Source organism: Diadema setosum, chromosome 21, assembly GCF_964275005.1.
Source record: "Diadema setosum chromosome 21, eeDiaSeto1, whole genome shotgun sequence".
Taxonomy (NCBI): Eukaryota; Metazoa; Echinodermata; class Echinoidea; order Diadematoida; family Diadematidae; genus Diadema; species Diadema setosum.
This window is the reverse complement of record NC_092705.1, coordinates 26,024,553-26,042,926: the sequence shown is the minus strand read 5'-3', so window position 1 is coordinate 26,042,926 and position 18,374 is coordinate 26,024,553. Positions and strand designations below refer to the sequence as shown.

At 38.3% G+C, this 18,374-nt stretch overlaps 1 protein-coding gene across 1 annotated transcript in view; it reads left to right on the top strand.

The window, feature by feature from the left end:
• Positions 1-18,374, top strand: part of LOC140244438 (mitogen-activated protein kinase kinase kinase kinase 4-like) — an 80,824-nt gene that overhangs the window by 58,013 nt on the left and 4,437 nt on the right. Inside the window, exons 13-23 of the mRNA XM_072324078.1 lie at positions 1,991-2,082; positions 10,218-10,360; positions 10,962-11,017; positions 11,493-11,587; positions 12,017-12,196; positions 12,873-12,996; positions 13,658-13,906; positions 15,073-15,216; positions 15,813-15,895; positions 16,941-17,100; positions 17,755-17,903. Of these exons, the coding sequence (XP_072180179.1) occupies positions 1,991-2,082; positions 10,218-10,360; positions 10,962-11,017; positions 11,493-11,587; positions 12,017-12,196; positions 12,873-12,996; positions 13,658-13,906; positions 15,073-15,216; positions 15,813-15,895; positions 16,941-17,100; positions 17,755-17,903 (1,475 nt within the window). The remainder of the gene's footprint in view (positions 1-1,990; positions 2,083-10,217; positions 10,361-10,961; positions 11,018-11,492; positions 11,588-12,016; positions 12,197-12,872; positions 12,997-13,657; positions 13,907-15,072; positions 15,217-15,812; positions 15,896-16,940; positions 17,101-17,754; positions 17,904-18,374) is intronic.

The window sequence follows — 18,374 nt, the reverse complement described above, 5'->3', positions numbered from 1 at the left end:
GCACACATATAAACTTCCATGTGTGCGTGCAGAAAATAAAGCAACATGCATGGGCATGGCGGGATGAGGGGGGGTACAACATTTTGGAAGATAGAATTTATGAAAGTTACTGTAAAACAAGGAATGTTCGCATGCATTCATATTTCGCGAAAGCCAAGATTTGCAAAATTAAAATGCACATGAAAGTTCTTGTTTACACTATATGCATTGAATGTTAGAGTCAACTCTCAAAGATTTCATGCCACAAAAAAGGCAGTTGGCTCCAATTCACGAAAATTTCATGCCACAAACATATCATGTTTTACAGTATGACAAAAGTACTACATATTACTTCTCCAAGTGAATTTCAAAAATGCATTTTAAACTTCATTCCTCTCCTGTAAACAATGACCGAGAAAGGGGGTGCGAAGTGATTTTATAATTGAACATTTTTTTAACAGTAACAAACCACCAAGTCTGCAAGTGCAACATGCAAAGACAATGTGGCAGTTAAGCTTCTTTAGGTTTGGTACACTTATCCCATATGATATCAACAAAGGATATTCTGCCTGTTGCTGTATCAAAGACGGTTACATTTGCATATAAAAACGATGCGTGGATGACAACTCCTTGTATCTCAAATGTGAGTGAAAATCACTTTTTGAAAACACAAATTGTTGGATAGTCAGTTAAGTGATGTCTTGTCCAAATCCTAGCTGTCTTACCCCAGAAATGAAGCCACTACAGCATGTCAAAGGAAAGGCAATCCCATGTGATATAGTACTTTGACTGCCATGTTTTTTGCTCTCCTGAACATATGACATTTTTGAGATACAACCAGTACAAGGTTTTGTCACCGCAACAGTGATTTATGATTGTCTTTGCATCATTTAGTATTGATACGTAATGTGCCCAGTGTTCGATGTTAAAAAAATTAGACAGCTCCAATATCAGTATCTCATAGAACTATATGTCATCCATACCTTTAACTGCTGGTGGTATGATAAGCCATTGATGTACATGTTTATTCAAGGACTGTCATGCGACTACCTTAACTTCTAACCACTGACCATGATGTTGATATACTGTGGGCATATCTTGCTCTGACAACCGAGGTGTCGTGTTGCTGTGGGAAGTACCGTGTACCTAACACGATTCGTTTAGTTTTCACCCCCCCCCCCCCTTACTTATCAAAGCCTGTTGTAACACTTGGATACTAAATATGACACAGCACCATTATTGTGATAAGCTGTAATTGTGTCAAGAGGACCATTCAAAGAGATATAGAAGGATGATTAAATGTCAGGGGTTATTTTCATAATGTTAATCGTAATGGCCGCCTATATGAAGGTGTCAAAGACCCGGTAATGTGGGGATATCGTGGAGCGGGAAGGCCGACTCGGCTCGTGATACATTGTATTAAAGAATCCCCTTCACAAATTGTGTACAGTTTAATTTCTGATCTCTATGTATTACTACACACACGGCCGCAGAATTTCAACTGGAGTCGACCATTACCGATGAACGTGCGCTTTCATGCACATTATGCACATTATTGGCTGTGGGCATATATTCATGGTTTTTGAATGTACCCTAGGGGGCGGGGAATGAAGATAGATTAAAACAGGCCACCCATGTCTCCCCACGCTATGGGGTCTAACGGTCTTTAACCCATAGAGGATGGGCTGATTTTGCTACAACACACATTTCCCATAGACACTTGCCCGAGTATACTCTGGACTTGTCCTCAACGGGTGAATAGTATATGTTATGCAGACAAGTTCGACAATATTCTATGGTGATGAAACCTTGTCTAATACTTTCTTACAATAAGTGAGGCAAAATCCAAATAAAGTAGCAATACGTTATTCGATGGAAATGATTCTTTTGGAAGTCAAGTGTAGCCTCCTCATCCAAACAGGGATTGAAAGTGAACTGTTAAAACAACACGACTATAGACTCTGTAATGACAGACTGGTGTATTGTTCCTTTCTCTGCTCTGACCCAACAGCTCAGAAGCCACAGGTCGCACAGTACGGCGAGGGGAAGAAACCGTCGTCCACCAGGCCATCCAGCTTCCAGGGACCGGCCAGAAATCCCATGGTAAGTCTGGCAGCACGCCAGGACAAAATTGATGCCAATTCTCTGTGGTTTTTGTATCTGATCCAGTGTTTATGTTGTCTCAATGAAGTAGTGAGCCGATACACTTGTATGTACTCGTACTGTACGTCCGCCATATTCTCACAGAGTGTTGCAAAAAGATGATGATTGTGAAAAAAAAAAAAAAGGAAATAGAATTGTCCATAATGTTCTTTTCAGTTTAGGAGGTTGGGAAAGGGGGGTGGGTCAGAGATATTTGCCAGCTGTTAGAATCAGTGATCGTGGCATGAGAATGGATCGTATGATACATTACAATATTATGTTAAGTGACTTGAACTAAGGCCATTGAGTAGATAGCATTGTCGCATATTTGTAATGCTTGAAAAATATGTCACGTCTGTATTCATTCTGATTCTTATAACCTTTATTTTATTATAATTCAGTATGAACCTGAGTTGCATCGAAACATGAAGAATCAGCTGTAAAAATAAACTTTACCGGGATTTGTTTATGAAGTCGGAGTCCTGTTGTAGAAACTTCTGTTAAGTAAGCTGTAGACTAGAGTTTGAATTCAGCTCTTTATAAAACAGCCAGGGTAGTGCATACTTTGTATGTGACATTTGTTTTATAAAGTGAACTATTCTTTTCTTTTTCTTTTTTGTTTATTCCTGTGACAATAATGTTCAGAATTTGTTTCAGAATGTTTTTGTTGTAAATTTTACACTTGTTCAGTTAAATCTTAAATGTTCTTTTTGTTAGCGTTTTCTTTCTGTACGTTATGATTTGTGTCTCTTTTTTCCAGTCTGTCTTTTGCTATCAGTACTTTGCTACCATGTTACTTTTTTAAAGTCAATGTTACCTGTTATATTTTAGACTTTGTCTTATTGCTGACACCTTTAACTTTACACAAACAAATGATATCACTTACCTTGACTATCAAACTGTCCCCATGGAAACGGCAGGTTAGCACGCGTCAGCGACAGAAGGAGGTAAATCCAGCAGACTACAAATTTAGACATTGTGCACATTGGGACTACGAGTCCAGGCATTTTGATTCTTACTTGATATATATATATCAGATTGTTTTTCTGCATCCATCCATGATGTAAACTACAGCTGTACTCTTACCACATTCTTTCCACAAACAGGCACTCATGTATCGAACACCTAATGTTTTCTGAAAGTCATTGTGCACTCACAGTGCCGCCCAGTTAAATGGTCTCATGATAAATGTCATTCATACATGAACACTACATGAGCAATTTTCATTCACCATTTGTGACAGTGGCATTTAACTAGACTCGGGTCTGCTTTGGCTCTAAACGATGATGTAGATGTTTAACATTGTATCCCCTCTTTCATAGGGCGTTAGATGTTCCTTCAACCCAATTCATTACAGAGAAATGGGAAATTAATAAAAAAGAGGGAAGTTTGCCTTAGAATCTCACCAGTGATAGATTAGCGATTCATCGATAATGACTCTAATACATTGTAGTCATTGCTAGTCGTAACTAGAAGAAAGATTCAGCAATTATTCCTCAATTTTAATAGCCCTTAATATTTCTGTGGGCTCCTTTGACTCTGAAATCTTTTGAGATGAGAAGCACCTTGATGTCAGATATTTTATAAATTAATATGAAGAAATCCAGCTGTGGAAATATGCATTCATGCCACTGTTTCTTGTGAACAAATTTTGCTTGCGACCATTTTGACATTCTTCCAAACACACTGGAAAGACGAATCCCATCTTCCAACTCATCTTGTTCTAACCAGGACTACAATGATCATGTATGTTATGGGATGGAGTCTGTAGCTGATATTATGTTATGTTTTATTATGATAAAATGGGTGCTCAAATTACCACACACATTTTCGGGGAAGCAGTTTCCGTTTGAAAGCCACTCGTCAGGTCGTAAGTTGATTCAGTGAGAGAATTTATTCTCATTCATTCCACTAAACTCTTGAGAGGGAGAAGGGGGAGGGGGTTAAAGATCCGGTCAAAGGTCACAGAAATTGAACTAAAACCTGTCGTTTTCCTCACAAAAGTCAAATGGGAAAGGATATGGTATGATAGATAAAAATCAATTCAGAATTTTTTTTTCTATTTGCTGAGAGGACAAAGGGTCAATCCCCAAGGGCAGTAATCAAGATCAGTGAACTGCCCCTAAATGTAAATGTTGTAATTGCATGAGCAGGCCATAGCATCCCAGTCAACTGTACAGTAGTCAAATCGGTCTAGTTGTACTGTATGGCATACGAGGACGAAAGCAAGGCTTTATTTCTTGTGTGTAGTACACTCGTCATCCTCCTGCATGATATGTTCATCGTAGAAGTAGACATCATCTTGTTTCTTGAGTCCACAGATGTCCAGAAGTCCCTACCAACGTTTGTCCATGATTTAAAAAAGAAAAAAAAAAGAAAAAAAATTAAAGTCCATTGTAATCGTTCATCAGCCAGCGAGAAGTACTCCATTGCATGGCAACTCCATCTGCAAAATGGCTGCCACAATAATAATGGAAATGCAGTGCACTTTCTTGAATACATATGACAAATTTATTAAGTCAATAGAAACGGATTCATATTTCAAATTAAATTTCCAAGCGGTGTGTCATGTCATTTGAGATTGGAATCTGATTTGTTTGGATAAATGTCCAGTTGTCTGGACAGTGGTAATTGAGAGACCGGAGAAAAAAAAATACAACTGAATCCTATTTCATAATAATATTCAGTGATAGACAGAAATGACTGCAGCATTAACAAGTGCAACCTTTTAATGGAGAATCAGCTGTGAGCATTTTTTGCTGTTGCCATGGTAATGGCTGTTACGGCACATTGCAATATTCACAAATGTTTGTGTGATACTTGTGTACATACGATCTACCCAGGACCGCAGTTGTACTGCAGGCAACCCAAAGTTCTGTTCACATGTGTAGATTTATATGTACATGTAGAGTAGATATTAAATGTGGATGAGGAAATTGTCGATGTTGTTAGTTGTTGTATTAATTGTTCGTATTTAGTGTCCACGACTTCTAATTTTCTCCTAAGATATGGCGAGATCATGACTGTTGCTTTGTCAATGTGTGATTGCACCATATCTAGTGATCAGCACGTTGCAGTTTGTTAAGCATTTCATGAATATTCAAATTCAATTTCAAAATTGTAGATATAAAAAAATCCATATGAATAGATTTTCAGTTCGATGGTAATTTCATCATCAGAAAGGGTCAGGCTGCAATGATTTTTTAGCCAGACTCTGCTCGTGGCTGGAAAGAAGGAATAGTGAAAATGGAGAAGGGAAAACAAAATTCATCCCTCTTTCCAGAAGAAATGACAATCTTTGATTTATTATTTTAGAGATTAAGTGTTGATATCATAGTGGGAAAAACTGTCAAAATGCCTGACATGCGTTGTGGGTATGCATACAAGATTTTTATAGTGCATTTGCATTTGTGACAATGTGCATGTGAACTCGCCATATATCTGGGACGTGTAGTAGATTTAGCATAATCTGTACATTATTAATATGATCAATCTTCTTATTTCTGATGTTTATTCCATGTGAATCTCTGTTCCATGTTGCTGCCCGGCTGTGACTGCTCACCCTTGTAGGAGGTAGAAAGAAAAATATGAAATGATGATTGAAGAGTTTTTTTTGCTGGAATGTATCATCTTCATCTATTCTATCCTCTGTTTTGTTTTGTTTTGTTTTCTTCAGTTTTCTGTTTTGTTTGTTTGTTTCTGTTTCATATTGTATGAGTGCTGTGTTTTCATTCCATATTATCGTTTTGTGTGAAAGCTCTGTCTGAAGCACCTTGGTCCAGCTTTGCTTTACATGTTACATCATCTTTTTTAGTTTCTCTGTCTTCCTCTCCCTCTCTCTCTTATAGTTCTTGTTTGAACGATTTCTTCCACATTCACATAGAAATCATACAAGGCAATAATTGCGTCCACCTTCACACATTCACGAAAATTAACACATGCGTCAACTGTGGACGTGTGCGTCAGTTTCACATGCACACATTGCATTCAGAGGGCCGTCATATTGTTTGGAATGAGATACAAATGTGGCTTTTCACACGTTGCTCTCGTTTGAAAAGTCATGAAGTTGCCATGGCAACCAGTGACCTTGAGTACTACACACCCAGTTAACAGTAATTCATGCCCCATGTATACTCCAGTACATCACAATCATTGCTATAGTTACGCATCCAATGACCGCCATACCTCTTTTATTTATGGAAAAGTGTGTTGACCTTTCCAGCTTATGGAAAGTTGGTAGATCTTTTTAAAAGTCTATGGAGGTAACTGAATCTATTAATGAATGGGGTCGTAGAGATGCCACTTCTATTAAGTGCTTAGTAACTGACAGGCAATCTGCACAAAGATTAGCCATTAGATTGGATGGAGCTTTGTAGGGTAGGGCGGGGCAGGGCGGGGCAGGGTGGGATAGAGTGGGGATCATACCTATATTAAAGAGTACCCAAGCACCTACTGAAAGATTGCTACCAAACTTGTGTCATACCATGCACTGCAATCATTAACTACCATCATGCACTCAGGAAGACAGGTATGGGATGGACCTTTGGAGTTGGCACAGGGTGGGGCAGGGCAGGGCAGGGCGGGGTGGGGCAGGGCAGGGTAGGGTGTGGCAAGTTGGGATGAAGTGGGGGCAGGGTGAGGAGCACCTATAAGAGTACCCAAGCACCTATTAAAAGATTGCTACCAAACTTGTGTCAAACCATACCACCATCATGCACCACTTGGGAAGAGGTATGAGAGATTGACCTTTGGAGTTGGCGTGGGGTGGGGCAGGGCAGGGCAGGACAGGGCTGGCAGTGCAGAGAAATGCTTGAAAACTTGTTGAAGGATTATCACTGAATTTGTGTGAAACCATAATTTCCAATCATTACCGGCCATCACATATCCAGAAAGAGATGGGATGGACCTTTACAGGGTGGGGCAGGGTAGGGCAGGGTGTGGCATTGTGAAGAAGTGCTTGAACACTTGTTGAAAGAGGAAGTGGTGCTACTTAGTTCCTGTGAAACCCAACATTGCAATCAAAAACCCATGGAGGGATGGAGTAGATCTTCAGTGGGTGGGGCAGGGCGGGGCAGGGTAAGGCAGGGTGGAAAGTACCTTACCACCTCCTGATTGCCATCTCCATTGATGCTACTTAATGCGTAGGGATGTCATGTGCAAAGCCATCGGGGCTATGTGTGTTTCATTTCTCTACACTCATCTGCCACCTACACAGTTGTACATTTGAGAAACATCCTTCTTATGCTTTAACCATCTTCACCAACAAAACCAAAGTATACATATGATGTGATGATATTTGAAATATGTCATGAATACCCCTCAGCATTGTGAGAAAGAACACACAATAAAATGTTCATATATATAAAATAGACATATAATGTAGTAAAGCATCACTGTGTTGACCCTACCTTTTATGTGGCCCATCAATTATTTTTCTTTCCATTCCTGTGACAACCAGCCTACAGTTCAACATGATACACATTGCCTTTGGTCTCATCATGCCTTCAATTTCATGACGCCTTCAATTTCATGATGCCCTTGATTTCACAATTAGTTTGTCAGCCATGCACACACACTCCTCAAACACTTTAGTCGAAACAAATCTTTCCATACCAACTCGGTATTAGTTTAGATTTTTCTTATTTACCTACACACCATTTATTACACATGGGACTAAGTAACCACAGGCTGAGGTAAAGATTGCACACAGGATCTTCCCTCTGCTGCTATTTACATTCCCTTTGATTGCTCTCCCCTCTTGCTCGTGACCTATCTTATGAGGGCAAATAAGTGAATACTTCTTTTTGTCTATCCGCAAATAATATTTTTGTTTTTATCCTTTTTTCTTTTATCTTTTTTCTTTTTTACCAATCCTTAACCAATGTGTGCTTAAATCTATCAGTCAAATATGTCATTTACTGTACAGCTTTTGTGTAGAGCCAAATTATGAAGTTTATTTTTATTTCCATTTTCATTTGACAGCCTGGATGAAAGGTTTCGGTTTTATTTGGAAGATATTTTGGCCCACTTGATTGCAAAGAGAGAACAGAATAAGCTTTATGACATATACTTTTTTGAACAAAAACTCCTGCTAACAAAATCTTCCCTAGGTGCGATGTTAAAAGAATTCTCAACTGCAATGGACTTGCACCTACTGTCAAGTTGGTTTTATGTAACGGGATTAAAGTCCTCAATATCGTCTCATACATCTCTAAAGCTGCAGTAATTCAGCCCTGATGATTACATAATCTCACGATTCCCATAGCAAAATGATCTTTGCAACTCACCTCCTAATTTTTGTGATGAGTTTTTGATCCCCCAATGCACCAAAGACAATTTTACTGATTAGCTTTGAGTAGCAATAGACCATAGTGATATCTTGCTGGGACGTTTTGTTGCAGGGCCATTTTTGACTGCCTTTGTGCACATTCAGTCACCATCAACAACATCAACAACAACAAGTATAAAAATTGTACATGTATATGCATGGGAAAGAGTTTACTTTGGGAAAAAATGGAGTGTTTGAAATAGTTAATTTTTTATAATCTTAATTTGGTAAGAAAAGAAGTATACATGTATATGCATGGGCAAATATTTAGTTTGGGTTAAAAAAACATAGTAGAGTTTGAAACACTTTATTTTTTTTTTCCATTCCCTTCAATTTTGGTGCTGGATTGTTTCTGATTTACTTGAAGTGCCTTTGGTTTTTCAGTGTCTTCACTAAACTTGCTAGAAACTATAAGAGGTTTTTGCATTGATTTATCTTCTCTCTGAGTGCAGTTTGATCATGCATCTTATGATTGTGGGTTATACTTTTTCCTCTGTAAGCCATCTCCCTGTTTTCTTCCTGCTTTTAAATTTAAATGCCAGTATCACAGATCATTTTATTCCACCACTACAGAGGAGGACAGAAAAAAAGATGACCCCATGTCCTAAATATATGCATCTACTATGTTCTGATATTCTGTGTCTGATTATTGTGATCATACCATCATTTTTTTTTGATATCCAAATTCTTGCCTGTGTTTAATGGTCTTTGCTGTTTCTATAGTTCTGTGAAATGAATAAACAAATTCAAGTACACGGTACTCTTAAAAAGTAAGAGATTACTAAAATAACTAATTTTATGGTACACCTGTACGAAAGCCAGTTTTTCTGACTGGGTTATTATGTATTATGATCTATCAGAAAGAAAAATATACCAGGTTACAAATTACATTCACATCATGCTAGTAATTTTTTTTTTTCAGCAGCAAAGATAATAAGACCTACACATTAAAGCCCATGTCACCATCTTCTGCCTGTTGTGTACACAAAGTGCGATAACCAATATGAAGTGTAATCACACTAGTTTCCTGGTCTTTCGAGCCTGATCAAGAAAGCACATGCTACCACTGCTCTGAAGAGAGCGAGATCACTCTCACTGCCGCCCACGCAACCATTCTACCCTTTATTTACATCAGTAGATAATTCTTCGTACTTTCACACTCATGAGCTTTCGATTCTCACAAAAAAAGGCTGTCACTCCACAAACTCCTGACACATTAATATAGAATGTGCATTACATAAGTCTCTCTGGTTCTAGCTCACATTTTTTCCATTAATTCATGCAGAGTGCATTATGTCACCTTCTTTGAACTTTTTGAGTACTTGATTAAAAATTAGGGGAGGGTGGGAAATGATCACAGAAGAACTTGGACTTTTCTCAGTATTACAAACATTTTTTTTTTTGTGGTATATTTAAATTCCTTATGAATAAACACTATGGTTTTATAGCATGCATTGCTTATTCAAATTATCAAAATGTCCGTCTTCCCCACTAGATTAAAAAAAAATAAAAGTCAAAGGCGCAAAATGAAGTATCAAACTCTCAAGTGAGATCTTTCACATTCAAGTTTTCCAGAGAACAGATTTTTTAATGGAGTATGCAGATCTGAAATTGAACAGATTGTCTACTATAAGTGAACTTGAGAGACAAATGGCAGAGATTATTTGGCCCATCTTTACAGAAGTCCCTTTTTTGTGTTGTTTTCTTTTTTTAAAGCATCAGTGATGGAAAATTAAAGATTATAACTTCTCCCTCATCCCCTTTTCAGGACCTGGTTGCACTTGCTGCCCAGCTGAGCGCCATCGCTGGCGAAAAGGTGGACGAGGACGACGATGACGATGAGGAGGAGGAGGTGGCCGGAGGGGGCGGAGGAGACGGAACGATTCCCGCATCAGATGCTCCCAAGCCTCTGTGAGTTGATTCCTTCTTGCTTGATTGGTTGTCATGGCGATAGGCTAGGGTGTGGTCAATTCTTGCTACAGTACATGACTTACTTACAATGTAGTTACTCTTCTTACAGCGTTCAAAAAAAAAAGAAATTCAGACATCTTGTTGGCACTTTGTGATTCATTCAGATATTTTGTTGTTGTTTTTGCTTTTGTCAGAGAAGAGGAAAAAGGGTGGAAATGCAAATAAAAGAAAAAAAAAAAGATGATACACCTTGTGCTATTCGTTTGTATGCGTGGAATTCACATAGGATGTTATGGAATTGAACTGACTGGAAAAGCTATTTTATTGGTAGTCCTCTGTTTGAAATGTGCTCAGAAAACTATCAGGATTATTTTACCAAGAGGCCAACTCGGTCCTTGCCTTTGTGCATGAGACACACATACTCCAATTAAGCAGCGGTGAATTGTATGAAAGACTGTCTGATAACCCATCAACCACACTACTAGCATTTCGACTCATTTGACACCAAATTACATGGTGTGGTCAGTCGCTAGTATGTGGTCACATTTGATGTAAACTTCTGTTTGTTCATGTGTTGTTGTTTTTTTCTTTTGATTTGCAGACCAGGAACACCATCTTACAATGCAGACACATTAGAGACATTTGTTATCAAAGAAGGTGAGTTATTTAAATGGAAATGTTATGAAAATGAATACAACAATAATTATCATAGTCATAATAATGATAATGATGATAATGATAATTATGATGACAATGATAACAATAACAATACTAGTAATAATCATGATGATATCAAATATGACAATAATAATCATGATAATGATAGTAATGAGTATGATAATAGTACTGATGATAATATTGTTAGTAAATGATACTTAGGATAGTAATTACTATTTTCATATGATGCACAATACCTTTGGCAACATCTCAAAGTACTGTCTCAGAGTAAGAGAATAGAGTAGCTGGTACAAGCATGGCATTGCAGTGTGTTCATCTATTACGATTTGTGGCAATTAACAAGAAGCCCTAGTGTATCTGTGTATGCCTGAATACGTCATATCATTGTGTGATCATACATTGTAGTTTAGTGCCATTTGAGAGTTTACTAAATGAATTTGTCTTTGGGTTTCAGACCCTAATGCCAGCAACGACAGCATGGAAAGCACAGAGAGTACGACGAGTTTCGTTCCAGGGAAGAACGCCAAGCCAGGGCCCAGCAGAACACAGGTAAAGTGCGACTTACCATGTACCATGTACACAGTTCAGTCTGAAGAGGGTGTCTTTTTCTCTAGGATTTGGAGCTGTCACCTACTTGCTCCATGCGAATGCTCATTGATGTTCTTTCTTCGATTTATGTACTAGTTTGGCATCCATACGCAAATGATGTAAAGCTTTAATGAATGATGTCACCCCTGTTTCTTTTGGAATCTTCTTTCTTTTAAATCTGTACTTTGCTATTTTTTTCTTTCATCCTCTTTCAAAAAGAGGAAATGTCATTCATGACTACATGTCAATGTAATCAATAATTGTTTTATTTGTCTTGAAGAATTACTGTACACTGTATATCAAATCAACATGGAGAAGGGTTTAGCAGTAAACTCCCAAAAAGCATTTCAATTACATAATTGTTTCTTTTTTTTCCCCTCTCTCTTTCAGCTGGACATGGCACCAAACAGACAGGTGCGGGGTGTGGTCCAGCCCTCGGGGCGCAACACGCCCCCTCAGCAGCGGCCCCGGTCCGGCCACGGCTCGCCCCGGGACTCCCCACATGCCCAGAGGAAAGAGGACGGCCTGTCCCAGGCTAACAACAGAGGGAGCCCCATTGTCAACAGACGGGTAAGGCGATGACCTCCCGAGATGTGCTTACCTTTAACCTTTGAAGTGCAAATGCACACCAACCACACATTGGCTCTAATAAAAAGAGAGAATCATACAAACAGAAAGGTTTTCTCAAATTTAGACCTCAGATAGGAAAGTTATGAAATTGTGATGTTGAACAGGTTATTATGAAGCTATGATACCAGTAGCAAGTAGCAACCACATAATTATGCATATATGCAAATAGATTCGATAATGGGGCCATAAGCCTCAAAAGATGTCCACTGATATACCAACAATCTTCTCTAAACATCATAAAGGATTTGACATCGAATAGAATAGCTGGTGAGTTTTCTTAGCGGAAAAGGTTGTATTTGGTGAAATGTGGATCAAAAGCATTAATCTTATTTGACACTCGTGTGCAGGAACGGAATGTTAAGGAGAGTTGTAAGCTGACATCATCATCAGCTCAGCTAGTTTGCATGACTGGTTGCTGGTTATAAGCTACTGAAATCCTTGCATCTGATTGATTGGCTAAAAGGAAATTTGTTTGACAAAGTTGCAAGACAAAATGCTTCATGAAATCCCCCCCTTGAAATCCCATGACATAACCATGGTCCTCCCCTTCTTCCCCCCTCCTCCTCTCCCCCTCTTCTTGCCTTTAGATTCCCAAGGAGCCGGTCAGGCCGGGTAGCCTGGAGATCAACACCGGACCGGGAAGCAGCGACGTTCTCCCGGACCTGCTCCCTCAGCAGCAGAGTCCCATTGGGGCCTCCTCCAGGAGTCAAGGCCCACAGGACAAAGCGTCGTCCAACGAGGTAGGTCTGGTGAATTCCCATCCACTCTCTGCAACATCATACAGAGATGTTACGAATAGAATTTATGTCACAGGCTTTCAAAACCCATGAAAGTCATCAGTTTTCATCATGCTTTGAAAAAATATTGCAAAATGTAGCTGTCAATAATTGCTGTTTCATGATGACACCTGGACAACAGCCAATTACAAAACAGGCACAAATATTAAGTTATTTTTCTCTAGGTGATCCATTTGCTGTTTTTCTCAGTCAATGAGATCACAGGCTCAATCAGTATTGTTGTTATCTTATTTGTAAAGACAAAGAGAGAAATAAGAAATTAAACAACGCATTTTAAGTTTGTTCCAACTTCACCATGTCAATGTTATGAACTTACTTCAGCGCAGATGATAGTGCCACTGCCCGGTAAGCTGTAGGTGATAGATTCAAGTCCTAGGCTGGTTTCGTCTCTGTCATTTGATGTTCATAGTAATGCTGCTGAAGCATGTGATCCTACTTTATGAATGGTAACAGTGAAAGGAGCATCTATAGACTACGTTATCACCTACGAACAAATAGTCTGATTATTCTAACCCGTGGTAATCCAAAACCTCCTCCTGAAATGAGTTTCCTTTTAGTAAGCTTAATTTGTTCTGTGGATCCACCCGTCTCGCTGTCTCAGCAGTACCGGCAAGCCATCATGGGATCCAACGGCAGCAGTGGCTCAAAGACGCCAATGCACAAGCAGCCGTCCTTCTCCGCGTTCGGCTTCGGGGCGAGCCCCACGAACGCCAGCACATCGCAGCACCCCGCCGCGGGTCGAACATCTCGGTCAACGTGAAACCGACGACTCCGGAGAGTCTCAACGACATGCCGGAGATCCGGAAATACAGGAAGAAGTTCAACTCAGAGATCCTGTGTGCTTCGCTCTGGGGTGAGGGCACTCTCTTGGAAATCTTAGAAAAAAGAAATAAGAAATTGATTTACTGTATACGTGTATATTTTTGTTCTATTAATTTTTCACACTGAGCTGCTCAAAAACATATTCGCGGGTTCTTGAATCCACGCTGTGCAATTGTCGGCCCATTTAAAATGTGCAGAGAAATATGTGAAGATATTTTCACATTTTGGGGAATTTGTGCCAGCCAAAATAGGCCAAAATCAATGTACCGTGAAAATTTCCACATTTGTAGTATCCTGTTGTTTTACTTAAGTCATTTTCTTACCTGCTCAGGAGATTTATGTTCATTTATCTGTATTCTGGATTGCCTACATTTATGTCATAATTTCATGTACAGCCAATATTTTACAAGAGTTTCTGTGGCATTAGAATGGCATCAGGAGCTGCAGTAATTGGTGAGGTTTATTTTAGAGATGATGTATTCAGAAATTTTACATCACTCAAATGGAGCTTAATCACCTTCCTGTCCTTTGAACAGAAAACCACATATGTCACTCTTTCTTGAGAACCAAGTTTGTTTGCAAGTTTGTCAGCGTAGTGTGAGGCACAGTCTATTACTAGTGAAGAAACTTGGATTTACTCATATTGACAGTGAGATTGTAGAGGTCTGTTTAGAAAAAGCTTACGCTGTACATCCCAAGGGCAATCAAAGTTGAAGTATCTTTATCATATGACACTGTACATTAGATTTCTTGTCAAACAGGCTTTCTCACATTGATAATTAAGCTCTTTTATTTTTCCTTTGGGTAATATCTACTTGAGGCATTGACATGTAGGCTCTTGAGTGTGTTTTTAAGAGATATTCAGACATTGTTAATTGATCTCTTTAAAATTGGCATGTATGTGGTCGAACGTGACAGGATAATGGTACTGTTAAACTAGAGACAGTTACAGCATGAAACTGTCACGAGTTGGAGCTGATGGCATATTTCGCGTCATAAAACCTCCATGATTACAACTAGAATTTGATGCATTGTGTAGAAAAATACTGTTGCTTGCATTTTATTTCCGTGAATCTTTGCTCCTTGCCAAAATTTGCAAACGTTTCATGCACGCAAAAATTTCTGGCTTTTCAGTAATGTCCTTTCATGATGAATGGCATGTATCATTTTTTCCTTGTCCTTTGCTGCCCTCTACAGGTGTGAACCTATTAATAGGAACCGACAGTGGCCTAATGTTATTAGACCGGTCAGGAGAGGGGAAGGTTTATCCCCTCATCTCAAGAAAACGCTTCCAGCAGATGGACGTCTTGGAGAGCCAAAACATTCTCGTCTGTATAGCGGGTGAGTGTGTGGAATAAACAATCAATGAGAGACATGTAAACAGACTATTGGCATTGATGCAGGTTATAGAGGAAAGAAAGAAAGAAAGAAAGAAAGAAAGAAAGAAAGAAAGAAAGAAAGAAAGAAAGAAAGAAAGAAAGAAAGAAAGAAAGAAAGAAAGAAAGAAAGAAAGAAAGAAAGAAAGAAAGAAAGAAAGAAAGAAAGAAAGAAAGAAAGAAAGAAAGAAAGAAAGAAAGAAAGAAAGAAAGAAAGAAAGAAAGAAAGAAAGAAAGAAAGGAAAGAAGAAAGAGAGGAAAGAAAGAAAAAAAAGAGCTAGGTTGTTACACATTGTTCACAGCCAGGTCTTCTTGAAGTTTCCATGTGAGAGTTGTGCAGAATAGCAAAATAAAGTAGTTGTCACCTGTAGGAAAACAATCATACTCATTTGAATGCATCAAGCAAAATACAGTTATTTTATGAGACGAAAAAAAAAAAAAGACTGTGTATTAATGGTATAAGCCTTCATGGCAACATTGCACATTTTTACCCGCAAGAAAATTATTCAATTTTTACTTGCTCTGACTTTTAGTTTGTATTTTCTTTTACTGTTTGTGCAGGCAAGAAGAACAAACTAAGAACGTACTTCCTGTCATGGTTGAAGCAAAAGATCGTACGAGGAGAAGGGGAGGCCCAGGCCAACGTAAGTCTCTCATTAAACCTGTCATTTATCGGCACTGTCGTGACAGAAATTACTTCCTGAAAATTAATTCCCTCAGTGTATATGTATGCATGTATTGAAACATAGGGCACCAAATCACATTTGTTTCTTTATTTCTTTGTAGCATGCACAGTGCGTTCTGCCTAGAGAGTTGTTCTTTACTGCAAATGTCATAATGGTATGAAATGATGGATTCACATTTACTGATTCTGCAAACTTGTACAACTCTGAAGAAAGTAAGTAAGTGGCAAGTACGTACTGGCCATTGGTATGCAGCTATTATTCTTCAGTTAAGAGTATTGCAACACAATGAAGTACTACAGTGCTTGCAAATAAAAATAACATAGGTTATAATTATATACATAGACATGGTTTTGAAATGCGTGAGATACATCATCAAATTATTGCTGTTTCAAGTTTCAAGTTTCAAGTTTATTCAAAGTTTCCACAATACAAAAATTTACATAAAAACAATAATATGTAACAAGGAATACATTGTTGAATATATGTGATTAAAACAATTTGCAGAATATTTGAATATAAATTGACAATGCATGTAGATGCATTAAATTATTGCTGTTGAATAGAATTACTCAGTTACTGAGGTTTGATTATGGTCATAATATGTTTAGGGTAGAGTATTGAATGCTTCTTTGTCAAACTATCCTTGTCATCAAGCATTGTTGTGTTTTTGTTTTGATTTGTTTTGTTTGTTTGTTTGTTTGTTTTTGAGGGGAGGGGGGTTGTATCAGGACAATCTCAACTTGTTTTTGATCTGTTTTCTTTGCTTATTTTTTTGGGGGGGGGGGGGGGGTTGTATCAAGACAATCTAAATTTTGTACACAAACTTTGATTCTTTGTTTTCATACTGTGCTTTGATGCTTTATCATCATCATCATTATAATTATTGGTATCAATAGTTATGTTATTATTGTTGGTATTATTATCATTACCATCATCATCATCATCATTATCAACAATCATCTCCTGTCATTTCTGTCTCCTAGCAACAGACCATGGACAAGAGGAAGAGTGGATTCCTGTCAGTGGGCGACCTGAAGGCTGCATCCACTACAAGATCATCAAGTACGAGAAGATCAAGTTCCTTGTCATCGCCCTCAAGGATAGCATTGAGATCTACGCCTGGGCCCCCAAGCCCTACCACAAGTTCATGGCATTCAAGGTGCGTGTTGGTATCGTCTCAGCATTGTGCCTTACAAAAAGTAAAACTTGTATACTTCACACAGAACTTTTGTTATGCATCGTTGTGTTACTAAATTTGGATCAATAACTTTAAGGGGGAAAAGGGTTGCAAGAGCTGAATTATTGGCCAAAAAAAGGTGATTCGTATGAATATTACTTTATGTAGACTAATGAAGAAAGATATAATTTGATGACATTATCACCTCTGTCAGTAATTATGACCATTATCAGTATCAGATGAGAAACATGTGAATCTTGACGATTCTGTAATTTTTTTTTCCATGCTCAATTTTGATGATGCATTTATTATTCTGTTTCCTTTGATTTTACTGTATTTATTTAAGTTTACCTGTAACATGATGTGGAATTGTGCTTTAAGGCATTAACCCCTGCAACAGTTGTGTGGGAACCACTAGAAATGTGAATGATTTGCTGAAACAATCATTCAAAAAGAGATGTAGGGAGACATGAAAAAGTGAGTTTTGAAAAAGAAAATATTTTCCTGTAAGATTGATATCTAAAGTAATTTGTAAAGGTTGTGTCTTTCAATCACTTGTGCAAACGATATTCCACATGCCCAATAAAAGTTGTGATCAAGAGTGTGTCATTGGTCACTTGTTTTCGTTGACCACTTGCAGTCTTCCCCAACTTGGTTCATCGACCTCTGATTGTTGACCTGACTGTGGAGGACAACCAGAGGCTAAAGGTCATCTATGGTTCGGTCAACGGATTCCATGCCATTGACCTCGACTCGGCGTCTGTGCAGGACATCTACACGCCTCCTCAGGTACTAAGCAGGAATTTCTCATAAGAAAGGAGAATTCCATTATAGCAATTTTGCTATGTTCATAGCGGAAACACAAAACATTACTTGTGGGACTAAGGAAATGGAAATCATTTCTTATTTAGTCTTGCACAAAATGAAAATATGCATGACACCAGTTTATATCAAAGACATGATTAGCATGGTACATTGCACTACTGCCAATTTGAAAATTAGTTACTAGCAATATTGAAATCTGATTGGTAACTGCAATACTGTCTCACCTGCTTTCAGAGAAAATAGCCCAGTGAAATATGGATCACATGTGATTTTCCTCTGATTAGGAGACTTACTGGTATTCTCCCCCCCCCCCCCAAAAAAAAAAAAAAAAGAAAAGAAAAGAAAAGATTTTGACAATTGTACATAATTGTTTCAATGTTTGAGACATTGATGATTGTGCTACATACACTCCTCGTTGATTTTTCATGATCCTGA